Below are 20062 nucleotides of genomic sequence, written 5' to 3' on the forward strand. Positions count from 1 at the left end.
GACTTTCCCTTCTCCACATGATCAAATGTTGCCTTCTGGATATTTTTCATTTACTTCTTTTTTCTCATCCACTGACGTTCCACACTCCTGTGGCATGTTGCCTGCATTACTTCAATAGTTTCTGCTATTTTCCTTGCATCAGACCTTAATTCCCTCAACTCTCTGTCCCCCTCCATCCTCCCGGTCACTGCCCGAGGAATTCTCTCAAATATGTATGCCTCAATCACTCCCAGGCATCAGAGCCCACAGGACTCCCCAGTCCCTTTGATCGATCTCGCCAGGCTCTGTGTGCTAACCCTGGCCCCTCTCTGCTGCTTGCCAAGAGGCCCTCTCCGCATTTCAACCCAGGGACCACTTGCAGCCTAGAGTGGGTGTCTTCCTGCAAACCTGTGTCACCTACTTGTCTGGCTCATCTGCCTGTCTCGTCTGTTGTAACGCACGTGGTCTCTTTCGTTTCCACAGCCCCAGCATAGTGCCTGGAAGTGGGACGTGCAGGCACTATGGAAAAAGGACTTGGGTGGTTCAGAAGGGAAACCAGGCAGTGGAGGCAGAGGCAGGGAAATAGAACCACAGTGAATGAATGAAGCCTTCACAGATCTGTTGAACGACCTTTGATCTTTTATGTGCCTGGCTTGATTTGCTTTCCACTGAGGTCACCTGCATTTTTCTTATCCTATCCTAGCTCTCACCATAGCCAGTCTGAAGTCAGATGGCAAAGTTGTGGAGTGTCGGAAAAAGCAGTGGCTGGTGGAGCAAATGGGGGTTGGGGGAGTGGTGGGGACATGACTCCCCCTTGAGGGCCCTGCCCAGCTGTTCCACAGCAGCCTGGCTGGCCCCTTCCTAGGCAGCCTCTTTGTCTTAGCAGTGTCTTTCCAAGGTCAGCAGGCTCTTTCGCGGTAAGAGCGGACATTGCTGAGCCCTGACTCTGTACCCGCCGGTGTTCTAGAAGAACCTGCACTTGATCCAACAAAGCAGAGAGTTCTTGGGTCCTTTTCTTTCCTTTTCCTTTCTGAAACTGTATAATAAACACATAAAAGTAAAAAATATTTACAATACCTTATAACAAATGCCAGATGCTATGTATTCCCTGTCTACTGGCTGGCTGTTTTGGTTTTTCTATTGAGATTTTGCTCTTGAGTGGTAGTAAAATGCCATTTTCCCTCTGTGATTCTATCATTAGTTTCCCAATATTTTCTTTAATAATAATATTTGGTATTTTAGAAGGTTTAGAGTTCAGAGCACTTTCCCCCTCATCATCTCACTTGATTTTAATTCTTGTCTACCTCATGAATAGGGCAGGAATCCTCACCCCCTGTGTACAGAAGGGGGACCAGAAGCTCAGAGAAAGAAGGGGCAAACTGAAGGAATCACTGGCAGCAGAAGGATGTAAATCAGGCCCCAGATTCTCAATTTGCCCTGTCGTGCACATCAACAAATCTCATCTTTTCATTACATTTGTTGATTTGGTTGATCTCATCAGAGACCATCATCTAAAGAGTCAGTTGCATTCAGGCCATGCCAGAATGTTCTGTTTGTGGACACAGTGAGCTAAGGGGGTGCCTCTGGGCTCAAGGGAAACACTGCTGCAGGGCAGGAGGCAGGACCATGCTGCCCACGTGTTAGCTCGTCTGCAGGGCCAGGCATGTGGCGGTTTCCAGTCTCCGAGCGTGGTGGTAGGCTCAGCCCTGGGAAATTTCACGTCTCAACACATCTCTTGGGAAAAAGGACTTGGGTGGTTCCGAAGGGAAACCAGGCAGTGGAGGCAGAGGCAGGGAAATAGAGCCCCAGTGCATCTGCAAGTGTAGCTGAGGGTGCAGCGTGGTGGAAGCACTTTATAGTCTACACCAGGATTTCTTAAACAGGAGTCCGAGGATTGCTTCAAGGGGGAGAGGGGCAGAGATTGTTTTTTTTTTTTTTAAAGAAGCAGATTCTCGAAGGGCTTCATTCATGTCCTCCCAAATATTGAGGACTCACTCTTTAGTAGGAATTCCATGAATAAAGGAATAACATATGACATCTGAAGTGGAGCTGTCCCTTATTATCCTGTTTGTTTTCAAGGTAGCCTCACAAATTCAAATGGCGTCCCCTGCACCCTTCAAACTCGCCCTGGCATTCAGGACGCTGCTATTCTCTGCTTGGAAGGGTCCTCGCCTGGCACAGCAAACTCCCATGTTTACCAGAATCCGACTCAAATCTCACCTCTGGGTGGTGCCTCCTTAGACCCCTGGGAAGACCTGGGTACCCTCCTCTAAGCCTGCCCAGCACCCTCTCTGTCTCTAACACCTGTCTCCCTGTCCTGTAGTGACTTGCTCACCTGTCACTATGTTGGAACACCTTGCTGTGTTCATTTTCCCATCCCCAGCATTGATCTCTGTGCCAGGTTCACAGAAGGTGTCCAGGAGATCGCTGTGTGATTGACAGTCTGGAAGCTGGGCTATTAAGGGCAGTTGTCCAGCCAAATCTGAGTGAAACTGGGTCAGGATTTAAAGATGTGGTTAGTCTGATTCACCTAGACTCTGTAAATGTCATTGAAGATTATCACTGGCATTTGGATGGTGTGGTCTCTGTGACCACAGGGCAGAAAATTCAATTATTCAGCACTCGCTGTATGCAAAGCACTCTACGGAATCCCATGAGTAGGAGGAAGTCTCAAAGAGGATGAAGACATTGCCCCTTCTTCCAGGAGATGTTTCAGTTCTATTTGATTGGGTCAAGCTCATATAAAATTCAAGGTTTTGAGGCTTGGTCTCATGATCAGACTAGCCAGCTTGGGCCAGAAGTGTTTTGTGCTTGGATACTCTCACAGGTACACTTCGTATTCTCAAACTAAACATCTGGTAACACAGAGCAGTTGGCAAGATAATCAGGTTTCTTTTTGCAGGTCTTCGGAAGGAGAACAATTGGATAGTATGAGGGGATCATTTGCCAATTATAGATAGTAGCCCTGGAAAGCACTGGAGAGACCTGGGCCCTAACACGGGGGAAAAGATCAGAAATTCATCGACGGGAGCGGAAGTTAGACACATTTTAATTTCACGTGCTGTCTTGAATACTGTGTACCACGGCAGCGTCTTTACTCGAGACTCAAAATCATTTGACTCTTCTACAAACTGGATTCCCATTCAAGATTTTCTCATTCTCCTCTACTGTGGATATTAGCTTGGAATAGATCATTAGCGTCCATATAGAATTTGAAATCTTTATTTGAAGTTATAACCGCTAAAAATGATTGTTAAAATCATGGTGTGTAGATTCAGATATGAGGTTCCCAGATAGCAAATTTAAACCTTCTCTAACCACACATCTTAAAGGGCCTCTGTGGACACCTCCACCCCCTTGTGAGACCCAGGAGTCTCTTCCAGAGTGCAGTAGCAGAGGAGTGGCTTCCCCGGGGAACAAATACTGCGTGGGGCACCGTGGTCCCGACCAGACACGCTGGCCCTCCTGGAGGCCTCAGGCATTACTTAGACCTTCAGCCAAGTCTCTCTTCTGTTTGGAGAGCTTGGGAAAGCAGTTTTCATCTCCTAATGGAAAACGAAAATCTGTCATCACCTTTCACATCATCAGCCTCCTGGAGCCCCCTAGTCCGTCTGACTGCAGTTATGTCCCAGATAATGAGGCTTCAAGCAAGCCCCCTAAGTGCACAGCGCTGCAGGCTCAGCCCTCTCTGCCCTCCTCTTTCTTCCCCGCCTTCTTCTCTTCTGGATCTGGATCCCCCCACACCTGCTCAGTTACCAACAGCAACCTGCCGGGTATCAGCTACCCCACTCTGGGGTGGCGGTGGCTCGGGTGAGGACAGGGCTGTGTCTGCAAATGGCCGCCTCAGGCCTTTCTCCCTGTCCCATCGCTCCCTGCTTCTTTCACAAAAGTCACAACGTCACAGCCTGTAACTCAAAGACTGATAGGATGTGCGGATAACAGCTATATAACCTTAATTCTCAAACGATGGGAGACAGCCAGGGAATTTCGTGTCAGCCATCCACTGCTGTGGCTCCGTGGAAATGCTTCCAGCACAAACAACCTGTGTACACTGTAGAACCTTTCACTCAGGAGGGAGGTCTGAGCACGGCTAGTTTTTGCTGCCTCGGAAGGGGTCAGGGCTCCCTCTGCAGGGAGCCCGTGGTTCTGCCGCAGCAGCGGAGCCTCCAGCGCCAGTCGGTGACCCTCCTGCCCATGCCTGGGAGGATGTGAGCTCTGGTGCCCCAGGCAGCCTGGAATTGTGCCCCGGGAGTGGGGTCTGGGGCAAGGGAGAGGCTGCAGTGTCATTACAGGGATGTCCTCCTTTCCTGGAGGTCACTTTGGGCTTGACCACGGGCTGTCCACTGCCTGGCGTGGTCCCTGATTTGCTGCTCTCTGCGGACCCTTGGTTGTGCTCTTTCGGGCTTATCTAACCTTACTCATGCAAAGACCCGAAGCTCTGGCATTCCCCAGATCTGACCTGGGATCCCTAGTCTTTCTCATTATCTGTGCTACCCCCTCCCAGAGTGTCCCCGGGGAGAATCACCGCATCCACTTCCTGAGGTGGGTTTGATGAATGATGCAATGTGGCTATGGTGAGGGCGTCTGGCCTGTGGCAAATACCCAGTAACTGGCTCAAGCTTTTGTTCTGCCTGGTCCCGCCTGGCTGGGAGCCTTAGGGAGGGATATTAATGCTTATCCAGTTTGGGCCAATTCAGTAAAGAAAACTTTAAACTTAAACAACCCTCTTAGATGGACTGCATTTTACTTTTGTGAATTGGGTTATTTTTTTTCCCCTGCTCTTTGGTTGTTTTTGGAGTATAATAACATGATGCCAAAAATACCTTGGTGATTCGTGAACAACCTGATGTTTTGCCCCTGGGCTGCCACGTGCCTGAGGACAAGCTGGGTGCTACTTACACCTGCATAGTTCCTCCGGGCAGCAGGCTCACACTCTGCTGCTGTCATGTAAAGCACCCTAGAGATGAGATCAGCCAGGCAGGCTGAGGTTAGGCCTCCGTTCATGGAGAGGCTCAGTGCCTTCGTGGGCTCCCTGGCAGCGGTTCAGTGTGGTGGGTTTTCACCTACCTGGTGTGTGGCCGTGCCTTGCCTAAAATCTTGTCCAGTCCAGCAGCTGGCACTGAGGAGCAGCTCTGAGCCAGGTTCCTGAGCTGTGGGAACAAACAAAGCAGGGCTGATCATTGTCTTGCTTGGTAGGAAACGGCAGCTGCACTTAAGGCACTCATGTAAAAAGTGTGTTCCTAAAGAAAATGGAGAAAACCAAATTGTCTCCTTGTTATCCTCTGCTCTGCTGCACTGCCTGGAAGGGACTTACACCTAAATTCGGAATAAATACATTTATCAACGAGGTCCCAACTCTCGGACCATTGGTGAATGGCCAGGGATGCCTGATTAGATGATAACATAAGACAGTTCCGGCAGAAAGGGGCGGGCTGTGGACCCTTCTGAAGCTCCAGTGGTTGAACTACTGGATTCAACTTAAAACATCAGTCCATTTTTGCACTAAGTGAAAGCAGTAGTTGTGCAAATCATTGTACTCACACTGGCCGAGGAAGCACCAGGGACCGAAAAGGACAGGGCGGAAATCTCCCTCCCCAGCCCTCTCTTAGCCTGCTCGGTGTGATCAGGACTCTTGATTTCTGGGTCTCCAATGCAGTGACTCTAACTCTGAACATTGGCTATGTTTCCAGCCCCTTTCATGTGTGGCAATTTGACAACCAGTAAGCAACACTTTGACTTCATTTCTGCAAAATAAAGATCACCATTGTTTTCTCGACGTGTCCAGCTGTGTTTATATTAAAGTACCTTGTTTTCCATTTTATTGAGAATGGCTACAGAACTCTGCCATATGCTCTGCATTAATGAGAGGGCATCTGTTCCATCCCATCGTGCTTGGTCAACATCTCACACACTCTGTTTACTCCTACTTTATAGGCAATAAGGAATCTCCAACAGATAATGGAAGAGTTGCTTCTTTCCAGACTGGAGGTGGCTTCGTGCAGAAGTGGAGAAGTGAGCACCCTCCCTGGCCCCTGCGAATCAGGTCTTCCTGGCTTGGGCTTATTGGATTTTAGTCTCATGTTAAAAGGACCCAATTCCTGCCAGGTGTGGCATTAGATTTCACTGCGAGTAGAAATCCCTAAACATCGAACCCCCTGATAATCAAATGCAAAAACTCATTCCAAAGTCAAACAGAAATCATATTCATTGTCAAAAATCACATGGACCTTCCAGGATAGGAAAGAACAAGGAAGATGGTCAGGTTTTACCCCTCAGATGATCTTATAGGGTAAATGAGGAGTCAGAATACATATGAATACAAAGAGATGAACTGCAAAATCAGGCTGCAAATGATCAAGCTGTGGTGAATCAGGTAGACCAGAAAGGTCCTCTGAAGAAGCCGTGCTGGTGGGCTGGGCCAGGTCTCTCTCCAGCACGGTGCGCCCGGACCAGGTCCAGGACAAAGCTGGATGATTGAACTACAAAAAAAAAAAAAAAAAAAGACAATCAGGTGTGGCTTTTTGAGTGAAGAATGAGCCTCTTCTGTCTAAGATGCCCCATCTGTGTCCTAGCTAATGCCTAGCACCACCCTTATAAGGCAGGAGAATAGGGAATTAGGGTAACCAAGGGTTAAGGCATAAGCAAAGGAACAGCAGGTGCAGCCAGTTCTAGGCAAGATTAGGCAGCATGCAGGCCACAACCTCACTCCTGTGATAACAAAACGGAAGTTTCCACTTCAGCCTCTGATTGGTCGGGGGCCCATCCATCATAGCGGGTAACCAATTGGAGGCCTCTAAAGGGAATCTAGGGGTGTTACCAAATTATTTCAGCTTAACAAAAACCCCAAAGAACATTCTAAATGGGGCTCTTGAGCTGCTTCGTTGATCGAGCCAACTCTCACTCTATAGAGTGTACTTTCACTTCAGTAAATCTGCACTTTCGTTGCTTCGTTCTTTTGTTGCTTTGTGCATTTTATTAAATTCTTTGTCCAACACGCCAAGAACCTGGACAACTCACAGTCACGACTTCCCATCTGGTAACACTCATTCCTTTGCAAAAGGTTTCTTGATCCCTATTAAAAGGCAAGTACATGGCAAGGTGCTCTTATTCATGTACTCCTCCAGGTGAATGATTTGATGTCTTCCCTTCCTAAAACCAGGTTTTTATGGGGGAGGAAGAAGTGGGGAGTATGAAGACCCCAGGAAAAGAGTTTTTAAAGAGGAGGAGACCCAATTTCACACCTTTGAGTAGTCCAGCTCTGGAATCCAGTAGAGGATTTTTGGAAGATTCACCAAGATCCATCTTTCCTTTTCCTGCTATTCTTTCCAAATAGGTAAAGGAGTAGCTGAGGGAAATGCAGCTTTGTGAGGGAAGCCTGGAGCGTGAGAAATCTGCTCACACTGGATTCTGTCTCGGGCTCGACAGAGGCTGTCACAGCAGACCCGCGATGTGACAGGCTCACTGGTGTACACACGGCTGTGTCGGCCATGGCCCTGTCAGGTGGGTCAGGAAGGAAAGGCCCCCCAGTTCATACTTCTGAGTCATCGGTCAGATAGGAATCACATTCTTTTTTTTTCACTCACACAGCTACCCTGAAGCTTCAGATCTACTTCCTGGCTCAGACCGCCTGCAACACACTGGTTTGGCATCTAGCAGGTTGTGCTTGCAGAACAGCAGGCTGGCTCCCTGCACCTGCTCAGTGGGGCTGGGCCTTAGCAACCTGCCTTGAGGCTGCTCTTCCTTAACCTTTCTCTAACTGGCTTCATGAAAGTTAATTCTGCTGGGACCCCACGAGGCAGCGGAGAGCCCACTCTGCCCATGATTGGTGCCCTGGGCTGGCACGCAGAGTTTAATGGAGGAGCCCGGGAGAGAGGGATGCCTGAGAACCAGGGATGTGGGCTGGAGCAGTGCCACCTCCTGTAACTCACCCGCGAGCCCAGCCAACCTGCTAAACCTTCCCCACAGAGCCTCAGTCTCCTTATCTGTAAAATGGGTATGCCTTGTGTTTTCTCCTGCGTTTCCTTGCTCCCCTCGGGAATATGACAGTAGTTGAAGTCAGCTTTCTAAGCCTTGTCTTTTATGAAATGTAATGCTTTATTTTCTCGTGAAAAGAAATGAAGCTATCAGAGACCAGGCGGGAGATTTTTTTGAGTGTAGAGTGAAGAGTTGCTCTTCCTTTCCTGCCCTCAAAATATTCCTACAACCTTGCTCTTTAATGGGAAGTATTTTTTTTTCCAGACATAGTATTAGAGTGATTCTGTATATCTAACACCTTCATCAAACCCTCTGAGAAACTGGGAACTTAGTGACTTGTGCCTGGTTCAGCTGTCTTCTCCAATGGATAATGTGTGCCTAAGGACAGGGACCACATTCTCTTACTGTCTTCTATCCCCAGAGCCCACCTAGTACAGGGCGGGGTGCTTTGTAAGTGTGTGCGAAGTTTCTGTTGAATGAACAAATTAGATGATGTCATGTTCCAGGAAGGCGGGAGCTGCATCTGCTCTGCTCTCCCTTTCTCTCCCAGCCCACGGCTGACCGGAGTTGGTGGCTGATAATGTGACTTCTAATGAGTTCATTCACCAAATACTAAATAAGCAAAATTACAAGTGATTTTCTTATTTTGAGACAGGGTCTCCTTCTGTCTCCTAGGCTGGAGTGCAGTGGCGCAATCAAGGCTCACTGCAGCCTCGACCTCCCTGGCTCAAGCGACCCTCCTGTCTCTGCCTCTGGAGTAGTTGGGAGTACAGGCACACGCTACCATGCCAGGCTAATTTTTTTTTTTTAATAAATGGAGTTTTGCCATGTTTCCCAGGCTGATTTTGAACTCCTAGGCTCAAGCGATCTGCCCACCTTGGCCTCCCTAAGTGCTAGGATTACCAGTGTCAGCCACTGCGCCCAGCCCACAAATGAAAATTTTAAACTATATTTTGTTAGAGAGAGAAGAGGGAACCCGAGGCCTGGATAACATGCAAGATCTTCATAAGACTTCATAGCAACAGCATTCACTTGTCATATTTTGATGATCAAATTGGAGAAAATAGCTCTTAAATTCAAACCTAGGGGCAAGGTAACTTATTTCAAATAGGATTTTTTTCCCTCTGTCTATAGTGGATATTTAAAATTTTTCCATTCATTCTTGCACACCTACAGATTACCTGGCACTTGTCCAGTCTTTCTGCAGTCAACATCGCCCAGATTCCATGCAGAACCCTTTGCAGACTCCTGAGGAGGTGCAGACAAGGAGTGTCCCTGTCCTCATGGTGCTACATGAAAAGGCAAGTGACCCAACAGGCAGCATTGGAGAAAGTGCCTAACTGTGGAAAGGCCAGTGGGAGAGGCTTGGTGGAGGAGGAGCTTGCTGGACTAGAGAGGTCAGGGAAGGCTTCTTGGAGGAGGTGAGGTATGAGCTGGAAGTAGAAATACCAGGAAGCGCAGGGCAGGCTTGGGAATGGGCCAGGCATGCTCAGGTCCCAGGGCATAGAGTAACAATCTGGCTGGAAGAAGGAATGGAGGAACAAGCTGATAGGAGGGTGATTCCATGTGGACTGGACCCCATGTTCAGGAGGTGACCACATAAGCCAGGATGGGTGGATAGATTTAGCTAATCCTGGAAGAAATCATGGAATAAAATTAAATATGTGCATTGCTGGCTACAGATCCAGTTCCTCCTTCCCGGGTCTCTGTGTCCACCCTTCTTGGGGGCCATCCCACACCTCCCCGCTACTGCCACAACCTTTGCCCTTTCTAAGCAGGTGCTGGGTAGAGAAAGAGGTACAGTGGAACTTGCCAAATGTCCTTGCCATGCAACCTCTTGCAGAGGGCCATGTGTGGTCTTCAGATCCCAAGATTTTCTTGATATTTATAAAAGCACCTTTGCCTCCATTCCCAAACTGAATTCTCCATCCCTGGGCTCCATCTTGAAGGGAAATGATCACAGCTGTGGCGATTGTGTGTCTCCTACTGGTGAGAGCTGGTAACTACAGCATCTAATTGGTCGTTTTCCAGACCTCTGCAGGGTAAGAGCCTGTGGGGAGCTGGTGTTGAGATGGAATTCCAGCTAATATTTACTGGGTGTTTCCTACATGCTAGGCACTTTCCTACAGACTTACAAAGGCTAACTCATTTTCTCCTCATAGCAATCCTATGAGGTCAGTACTGTTGTCCTTTTTTAATCCAAGAGGAAACTGAAACACGGAGAGGCTAAAAATGTGCCTAAGATTCCCAGGATCAGGGAAGGCAATACACATGTTTGTTGTTGCAAACAAAATTGTGAGGAGGACCAGCTTTAGGGAAAGGCAGAGTGTGCCTGCTGTCACAGCACTGACTTTTAGCATTCGACTGCCTGTCTAGATTCCAGAGTTCTAGGAGTTCTTACCGATATAAATTGTAACATGGTGATCCTGGTGATTTGAAGAGTTAATGTTAAAACTCAATCATTTTGAAGGGTGCACATCATTTGACTCAACAAAATTTAAATACTTGCTATCTGTAAGTTCCTGGCAGGATACTATAAATTGAAAGAGAGTGTTACAAATAACAAAGCTAAATTAACTCACAGTGTGGTGTCAGTGATAAGACATGTATAGAAATAATCATACTACAAGAGAGAATGTTCTAGAAGAATGCTATTAATGCTATGGAAACACAAGGCAGAGGCCATAGTGCAGATCTTAGAGGACTTCCTGGAAGGGCGACTTTTGAGCTGGGCTGATGGTGGAGATGGTTGGGAGGGGCAAGGGAAGGTGTGTTTTGGTGGAGGGTGTAGTGCTGGCAGAGGCAGTGAGGCAGGAAAGCAGAGTGGTGCTTGGGAGGCCAATTGAGGATTGAGGCTGCTTGCAGCTTAAGTGAGGGCAATTAGGGAAGACTAAACCTAAGGATGGGCCAGACCTCTAAGGAGTTAGGGATTTAAAATTATATTACATATAGTGAAAGTTTTGGATCAGGAAGGAGGGTCCAGAAAGCAATAGATACATTTGTTGCTGCAAACAAAATTGTGAGCAGGACCAGCTTTAGGGAAAGGCAGTGTACTTACATGTCAGGTAACATCTGCAAAGACTCTCAAAGAGTGCAGTAAATAGAACATCCATACACCTGCCAGTGCCTGCCCAGTCTGAACAGCTTACCTGTCTGCAAACCTCCTTCCACCCCCTGCCACCAGGGCTGGTATTTCAACATTAAACACCAGGTGAGACAAGGGCTTGGATATGAAGAAGGCCCCAACTAAATTGTATATACAGCCATGAATCACTCAAAAACAGGGATACATTCTGAGAAATGTGTCTTTAGGTGATTTTTGTCATTGTGCAGACACCACAGAGTATACTTGCACAAATCTAGATGGGCCAGACCACTACACACCTAGGCTATATGGTAGACCCATTGCTCCTAGGCTACAAACCTGTACAACATGTGACTGTACCGAATACTGTGGGCAATTGTAATGCAATTGTATTTGTACCTATATGGACAAGGTACAGTCAAAATACAGTAGAAAAGATTAAAAATGGTTCACCTGCATAGGACACTTAACATGGAGCTTGCAGGTCTGGAAGTGGCTCTGAGTGAGCCAGTGAGTGAGCAGGGAGTGACTGGGAAGGCCTAGGGCACTACTGTACACTACCGTACACTACTGTAGACTACTGCACACTACCGTGCACTACCGTAGGCTACTGCACACTACTGTACACTACCGTACACTACTATAGACTACTGCACGCTACTGCACACTACCATACACTACCGTAGGCTACTGCACACTACTATACACTACTGTACACTACCATAGGCTAGTGCACACTACTATACACTACTGTAGACTACTGCACACTACTGTAGACTACTGCACACTGCTATACACTACCATATAGTACTGTAGACTACTGCACACTACTGTACACTGAACACTACTGTACACTACTGTAGACTACTGTACACTACTATACACTACTGTAGACTACTGCACACTACTGTACACTACTGTATACTGCTGTAGACTACCGCACACTACACTACTGTACAATCCTATAGACTCCTGTACACTACTGTAGACTACTGTACACGACTGCACCCTACTATAGACTACTATAGACTTTATAAACACTGCACACTTAGGCTACACTAAATCTATAAGTTTTTTCAATAGTAAATTAACCTTAGTTTACTGTAACTTTTATTACTTTACAAACTTAATTTTTTTTCACTTTTTGACTCTTTTATAATAACACTTAGCTTAAAACACAAGCACGGGGTACTCCTGCACAAAATTATTCTTTGTATCCTTATTCTATATATTTAAATGTTTTAAAATTTAGTTTTACTTTTTAAACATTTTCATTTAAAAACGAAGACACAAACATGCACGTTGTCCTAGGCCATCACGGGGTCATGATCATCAAGGCCGGAGTAGGGAGCAGGAATTTTTCAGCTCCGTCATAATCTCATGGGGCCACTGTTGTATATGTGGCCCATTGTCCACTGAAACGTCATTATGCGGCCCGTGGCTGTAGTTGCTTTGCGGGAAGAGAGGAGCCACAGACAATTGATAATAATGATAATACCAGCTGGAACCTCTTAGTCACTTGCTCTGGGCTGGGCACATCTCTTGACCTGCTCTATGGCAGATCTCATTTTATCTTGGCCATAACCCTTCAAGGCAGGGACTCTCATCATCCCCGTGTGACACAGGAGGACACTGAAGCCCAGAGAGGCCAATTGACTTACTCGAGGCCACACAGCTAACAAGCGGAGAGCTGGAATTCACTCCCAGGTTCTCTGTGTGCCTGTCCTGTGGGTTAATGCCCAGACCAGATGCTCAGCTCTAACCGTAGAGGAGCCACGGAAGCAGGGCCTGAGGACGCAGGACACAGGTCAGGCCTTTTTCAAAGGACGTAGACAGAGACTGTCCAGAAAAGGAGGAGGCTCTTTGAAGGGAGTGAGGTCCCAGGTGAATCACAGAGCACAGAGGCTCCCTGCCTGTGTCAGCCTGGGCCAGCTTCCCAGGGAGCGTGGCCTGACCTGGCCTCATCTGAGAACCTGTGTGTGGCGTGTGAGCAGTGTGTATGCGGTGTGTGTGTGCTCACCGTGTATACAGCAGGTGTAGTGTGCAGTGTGTGTGCATGCAGTGTGCGTGTGCATACAGTGTGTGCAGCTAGAATATTACCCACTCTGGCTTTGAACCGCACTGGAAATTTCCATGTGAATAATTTCTGTTCCCAGTCACCTCATGAACGAACTCATTAAGTCATGATTGCAGCTAAAGCCTCTCACAAGATTATTTACCAGCAGGGCCACTAGCTGGGAAAGAGAAGGAATCACCAGGCAGAGCTCTTGCTGCAGGGTGGTGTCCCCGGCCCACCTGCACGAGTGGCCACCCTGCCATAGGGGCCCATCTGACAGCGTCTCTGATGACAGGAGCTCAAGAGCCTCCCACTGCCTAGTTTAGAAACGCCTTTACTTACATCATTTTAATCTTCACAAGGACACTGAAAGGCAAACGTTTTAATTGACATTCAACATACAAAACAACAACACTAAGCAAAAAGCCAACCTGAGATTCAGAGAGGTTACTTGGATTGCCTGAGGTCACACAGCGCAAGTAGGCAGTCGCCTAGGTCCTATGATTTAATGGATTCTTCTAAACTTCCTGTATTTAGATACTATTCCTATTACCATATGACCCAGCAGCAGTTACCCTTGGTATACCCCAAGATAATAAAGAACGTATGTCTGGCCAGGCGTGATGGCTCACGCCTGTAATCCCAGCACTTTGGGAGGCTGAGGTGGGCGGATCATGAGGTCAAGAGATCGAGACCATGTGGCCAGCATGGTGAAACCCCGTCTCTACTAAAAATACAAAAATTAGCTGGTGTGGTGGCACATGCCTGTAGTCCCAGCCACTCAGGAAGCTGAGGCAGCAGAATTGCTTTTACCCGGAGGTGGAGGTTGCAGTAAGCCGAGATCATGCCACTGCACTCCAGCCTGGCAACAGAGCAAGACTCTTTCTCAAAAAAAAGAAAAAGAAAAAAAAAAAAGAACGTATGTCCACATAAAGACTCTTGTGCATGAATATTCACGACAGCCTTATTCATAATAGCCAAAGTGGAAATAATACAAATGTCTATCAATTAATGAGTGGATAAGCAAAATGTGGTTTATCCACACATTGGAATGTTATTCTGTTGTAAAAAGGGATGAAATACTGATTCATGCCACAACATAGGTGAACCTCGAACCATTACGCTAACTGAAGAAAGCTGGACACAAAAGGCACATGTGATATGATTTCATTTATGTGAAATATAAATAGAATAGGCAAATCTATGAAGACAGAAGGCAGACTAGTGGTTGCCAAGGGCTCGAGCATGGGGGCAGTGCAGAGAGACTGCTAATAGGTATAGGGTTTCTTTCTGGGGTGAGAAAAACGGTCTGGAATTAGATAGCAGTGATGGTTGCACAATGTTTTGATATGTGAATTTTATCTGAAGGAAAAAAAGTAAAAGTAAAACAAAAGACAAAACCAAAAACCTGTATCTCTTGCATGACATTGAATTCTCTACTCTCTGCCACATTGTCTGTATTTCTACCCATTAGAGAGCCTTTGAGTTGAGAAATGCCTCATTGAATAGGCAAATGTCTTCACAAAGCTATTAGTCGTTTGCACCTTAGAGTGATTTGGTTCAGAGAGGTTCTGTTTCTCCCAACCACCGAGAGAAAGATGCTTGGGAAGGAGGATGAGCTGCTGGAAACCAGCTCTGAGGAAGGAGCCAGCGGGAGCCATTAGCTTGGCTAATGTGGGAATCCTGTTGTCTCTACCTAGGCCAGTGGCCTGGGCTCTGGGATCTGGGCATAGAGGTGGAATGGTCAGGTGGCCCTTACCTCAATGGGTTCCACAGGATCATCCCCAAGGGGCATTGTTTGGCTGTTTTGAGCTGTCTGCTTTTCCTCTGCTAAGTCACAAAGTAATTCATCATAGACTCTTCTTTTGTTATTTATCCCTTTTAGGGATCAGGACAGCATAGTGTGTCCTCTGTCTTGAGAAGTTCGCATCCAGCTCTGCCATGGACCAGCCATGCTCATGGGTGAGTTACTTAACCTGTGTGTGCCTCAGTTTCCTGTCTGTAAAATATCAGTAATAATAGTTCTTATTACCCAATTGGTCTGGTTGATAGAGTATTACACAAGTTACTCTAGGTGGAGTGCTTAGATTGCTGCTGGCCACTTCATGAGGGCTGTGTACTTGATATTATTAACAATTGTAAGACATTTTGTGAAGACTCTGAGTGGTCGGTTCATCTTTTTAAAAAGCTCATGGAAGGAATAAATTCATTCTCTGTTTTCTTTCAGATTGCCTCTCGTTTTGCTACGGACAGGAGACAGGAAAATACTGGGTAGAAGAGGGCGGTTCCCGACAAAGGCCCCAACCTCAAGCCTGAAGACCCACGACCCTAAATGAGGACAGCCATTTCTGTTTTTGTGCCCAAAAAGTTGCCTTTTGGCCTGCCACGCCCAACATCTTGCCCCCATATAAACCCGAGACCTTAGCGGGCACACACACAATCAGCCAAATGTTGGGATTAGCAGACCAGTGGACCAGCGGACCAGCAGACCAGTTAACGGTGGAACAACACAGCAGAGAAAGAGAGAAGAGGAGGGATGTCTGAATGCCAAGGGGAATTCGGCCGGGGGCAGTTAGAAAAGTCTGGCTGCTGGGCGGCCCGACTCTAGGGGAAGACTACCTTCCCACTCCATCCCCTGTTCTGGCTCCCCATCCATCTCCCTGAGAGCCACCTCTACCACTCAATAAAACCTTTCATTCATCCTTTGAGCCCATATGTGATTTGATTCTTTCAGGACGCTGAGCAAGAGCTCGGAATATAGAAGGTTGTCACAGTGGTCCCCTGCCCTTGCGATAAGGCAGAGGGTCCATTGAGCCAATTAAGACACAAGCCCAGATGGCAAATCTGAAAGAGCTTTATAATACACACCCACCTGGGCTTGGGGAGTCACAGACACCCATTCCTAGATGCTGCCATGGGGCCAGAGCCCAAAAGGGCTTTCCCTGGCCTCTGCACCTGCCCATCTGCATGCTCCCCCCAGGGGTTTGAGCTGTAGGCGAGCCACACCCCTGTTGCGTGTCCTGCCAAGGGGAATTGGGGAACTCTACTGTTTCAGTTTCATGTTCCCCATATTTGTCTGTTAGGCAGAGACTGCTTTTGAGTAAATTTCTTACAACTAACAAAAGAAATACGTTCTACTTTAAATTATATCATAATTCTGTGCCTCAATGGAAATAAAGTTTCCAAAGGAACAACACTTTTATAATTTTAAATGCATTTTAAGAAAAACAGTTCCATGGGTTGAGGATGCAGGAACGAGTAATTCTGAGGGCAAGGCTGCAGTTCTCAGGCTCGGTTAGCCGTTTCTATGAAGTGAGAGTTTTGGCCTGAGAACCCAGGTTGAACCTCATGTGTGAGTAGATAATTCCAAATCTAGGAAATGCAAGTCAGTTTCCTTCAGAGGAGTTGGGAGAGCAGGTGACTTCAACCTCCAGCTCAGTAAGTCAGGGACCCAAGACTTTTCTGAGATGCTCAGGGCAGGTATTTCACCCAATTCTGCGGGATGGTTGCTGTGTGTGGGGAGGGCTGAGGAGCACCTCCCATGGCTTGCCAGTGCCTTGACAATTGGAGTCAACTCAAGAAGGAACGCCAGGGCTCTGTACCTCCGGAAACTTGGCAGTGAGAGATGAGCAGAGACATTCCTGAGCTGTCATTTGGCAACAGTTCCCCATGGAGCATGGCCTTGCTCTGAAATCAGCCTGTGTCTCCAGTGAGAAAGCCTCTGGCAAAATATTGCTTCATTTCATGAAGTCACAGCCTGGGGGATCTTTCTCATTCCGGAACAATCTTTCTGAAGCACCACAGGCTGATTCTATTTCAATCAGCAACAACTGGATTTCGGGCAACCACCCAAGGAACCCTCTTTATTGATATTTCAGGCCTTTAAGTTATATTACAGTTATATTCCGGCAGATATGATATGTATCAATAAGTCATGCTACAACAGGACAATGATTTTCTAAATATGAGGGAAATCTTCACTGATTCATGGAATTAGGGGGTCGCTGGGTTGACCTTGTGCCCCAAACCATCAGAAGTGAAGATGGGTTTGCTAAATCAGGGTGTCACCAGTGACTGCCTCTCTGTTACGCAAATCACTACATACTTAATGCCACGAGCTAGCCAGCTCCTGCATTGAGGCTGGGTGGCTACGCAACAGTGGAAAAGCATTGCTGATATCAGTCCCTCATGAGATGGTGCCCTCGTGGCCAAGCAGGAAACAGAATCAAGCACTGCATGTGGCCCTGACTTGGTGTAGGGATGGTGGCCTCAATGAGTTAGAAAGAGCAAGGGGCAGGTCATAATGTGACCCACAATGATTAGCAATAATGAGGAGGGGCCCTGGCTACCAAGAGGAAACTGACTCCTGCTCAGGGACTGTCCCTGTTGACGCCATGCCAAGATCATTCCATCCTTTGGCAACAGACCTGGTCTTGGACAACCACCAGCCCATGAAACTCTTTCTCCCGTAGTCTCTTTGGCTTCCCAAGGGAGCAAAGCACTAATCCTAATCTTTCAAATTGCTGCCGCTGGGACCGGCTAGGGGGAGACACCAAGTTTCCGTCTCAGGGTTGCCTGTGTCTCTCTGGGGGGAGACAGACCTCACAGAGGAGTCTAGAACAATCTCATCCCCAATCGTTACCAAAATGATAAATGACCAAAAACATCTCCGAGCCACCCTTGGAAAAGAGGATTATTTCCTCCTTCTCCAGGAGTCTCTGCCTGCTTCTAGATCCCTGGAATAACCCTTATTTTTAATTCATCAGGATTAAAAAGAAAAGAACTCGTTATGGGGTAATTCTGAATTTGGGCGTTAGCAGAGACCAGGGTGGGACTGGGGACAGGAGCATTCTCAGTGCTCATGGCCCTTGCCCAATTCTATTCCTCTCTGTGCTTCTTCTCATCCCCTCCCCAAGCCCATCAGGTGCTGAAGAGGCCATGTCCCGGGAAACCCATGCTCCCTAGTGGCCCTCCAGTGGCTCTCCTTGTGGTCGCTGTGGCCTTTTTGTTATAAGCATTATAGGCAGTGCATGATAAGAAACTTAACTATGAAGGGAAAAGCCAGATATAAACATTTAAAATGACAAAGATACTGCAAGACAGGGCAAGGATCTCTCCCTTGATATCTAGCAGTGAAAGAGGAAGGAGGATGCCCACCTTGGGACAGACCATGAGGCCAAGGCTGAAGGTTAAATGAACTCCCTAACTGCAAACTAGACCAGCCCCCATGTGTCCTTTAGCTGTATCTTCTCTCCCAAAATCTTATACTGTAGCAATTTTAGGTCATTGTCCTTAGCTTTGAAATTGTTTAAAGAAACTGAAGGAATAGCAAAAATTTAGGTTGCTTTTTCTTCTGCCTGAAATTTTAGAAGATTCTTCAAAGAAGCCTGTCTGAACTGAATACCCTTGATATCACAGGCCATATACAACTTGTATTTATCTGTTCTCATGCTGCTATAAAGAACTTCCCAAGACTGGGTAATTATAAAGGAAAGAGCTTTAATTGAATCACAGTTCCACAGGGGCTGGGCAGGCCTCAGGAAACTTACAATCATGGTGGAAGGGGAAGGAAACACATCCTTCTTCACATGGTGGTGGCAAGGAGAAGTGCAGGGTGAAGCGGGGGAAAAGCCCAGAATAAAACCCTCAGATCTTGTGAGAACTCACTCACTATCAGGAGAACAGCATGGAGGCAATGGCCCCTGTAATTAATTTACCTCCTGGCAGGTCCCTCCCATAACATGTGGGGATTATGGGAGCTACAGTCCAAGATGAGATTTGGGTGGGGACACAGCCAAACCGTATCACTACTCTTGCTTTTATAAGATTAAAAATGGTGAACTCTAACAAATGATTTTTTTTTGCAAATTTTTTTTTTGCAAAGCAGTTAGTTCTTAGTCACTAATCAATTTATCTACTTTTTTCAAAAAAACCTTGTTCATGTAAAGTGACCCATTTCTCTCACCTACTGTGTCTCATCTGAGAGCAAGCCTTGTTGATTTCTTCCTCCGAAGTATCTCACAAGCTCCCAGTTCTCTTGGCTACCACCCAGGCCCTCATCTCTCCTGTGTGGCTTACTGTAAAACAGCAAGCTCTCTACTTCCTCCATTCCACCCTCTCAATGGCAGGCAGGTTTTCATTTTAAAGCACAAATCCAATCATGTCACCTTCCTGCGGGGGAGTGGCTTGTCATCACCCATGCCATAGGTTCCCAGCAGTTCACAGGGGAGCACAGGCCTTTTGTCCTGGAACCCCCTTCGTTTTGTGACCCCAGGTCTGGGTCAGGATATTCCCCTGGCTTGCAATACTCTTCCCTGCCTAAGACCTAGCCCAGTGTCATCTCTTCTAGAAACTCCCCTGTTTCCTCAGCGGGGAGGCCTCCTTCTCGGTCCTCTCCTGGCCACTTTGCCCTCCATGTTAGTGCTGACCACACTGCACTGGCTTCGATTCCACATTGGTTTCTCCACTGGCTGTGAGCTCTTTCGTAAGGGCAGCTCTGTGTCCCACACGCAGCACACATCTGACCAGTGCTTGTGGCATGAATGCGTATCTGAATGACAGGGAAGTTGCTAAATGTAATTGAAAAGAAAAAGCAACTTATGAAACTTCTGTTTCCAAGAGTGCAGGACATGAGACAGGAGCTTCTCAGTGGGCCTGTTTAAAGTGAGTGGTAGGCTTTTGCTATTCCTACTGGTTACACAGACCCTTCCCCTTGTTAAGTCTTGAAGAGCAATTTGGTTTTCTGCAACAATTTCTGCTCTGAATTTGGGCATGCACCAGAGGTTGTTGCTGCCCCTTTGAGTTTGGCTGTGTGGTTTAAATGTAACCCTCTCATCCTTCCTCCTTCTCCTTTGCTCCAAGATGCAGGGTTTCACAGAAAACACTGCAGGGATCTTATAAAGAAAGAAGTCCATCCCTTAAACAAATTAAAGTTTCATTTCATTTGACAAATGTTGAATTCATTTAAC

At 47.1% G+C, this 20062-nt stretch overlaps 1 protein-coding gene across 1 annotated transcript; it reads left to right on the forward strand.

Moving 5' to 3' along the window:
* The first annotated feature begins 6914 nt into the window (after positions 1–6914).
* LOC134810252 (uncharacterized) lies at positions 6915–15802 on the forward strand. The gene is made up of 6 exons (XM_063812729.1): positions 6915–7061; positions 7313–7479; positions 7567–7972; positions 9130–9254; positions 14980–15056; positions 15322–15802. The coding sequence occupies exons 3-6, from the start codon at positions 7969–7971 to the stop codon at positions 15428–15430; spliced, it is 315 nt and encodes a 104-aa protein (XP_063668799.1). The 5' UTR covers positions 6915–7061; positions 7313–7479; positions 7567–7968; the 3' UTR covers positions 15431–15802.
* The last annotated feature ends 4260 nt before the right edge of the window (positions 15803–20062 follow it).

Source organism: Pan troglodytes, chromosome 5 (genome assembly GCF_028858775.2).
Source record: "Pan troglodytes isolate AG18354 chromosome 5, NHGRI_mPanTro3-v2.0_pri, whole genome shotgun sequence".
NCBI classification, from domain to species: Eukaryota; Metazoa; Chordata; class Mammalia; order Primates; family Hominidae; genus Pan; species Pan troglodytes.

Excerpts from the sequence above, each read along its gene's own strand:
- LOC134810252 (XM_063812729.1), top strand. Across the intron at positions 9,255-14,979 it reads TCATGGTGCTACATGAAAAG|GGATCAGGACAGCATAGTGT; the intron begins GCAAGTGACCCA and ends TATCCCTTTTAG. Across the intron at positions 15,057-15,321 it reads TGGACCAGCCATGCTCATGG|ATTGCCTCTCGTTTTGCTAC; the intron begins GTGAGTTACTTA and ends GTTTTCTTTCAG.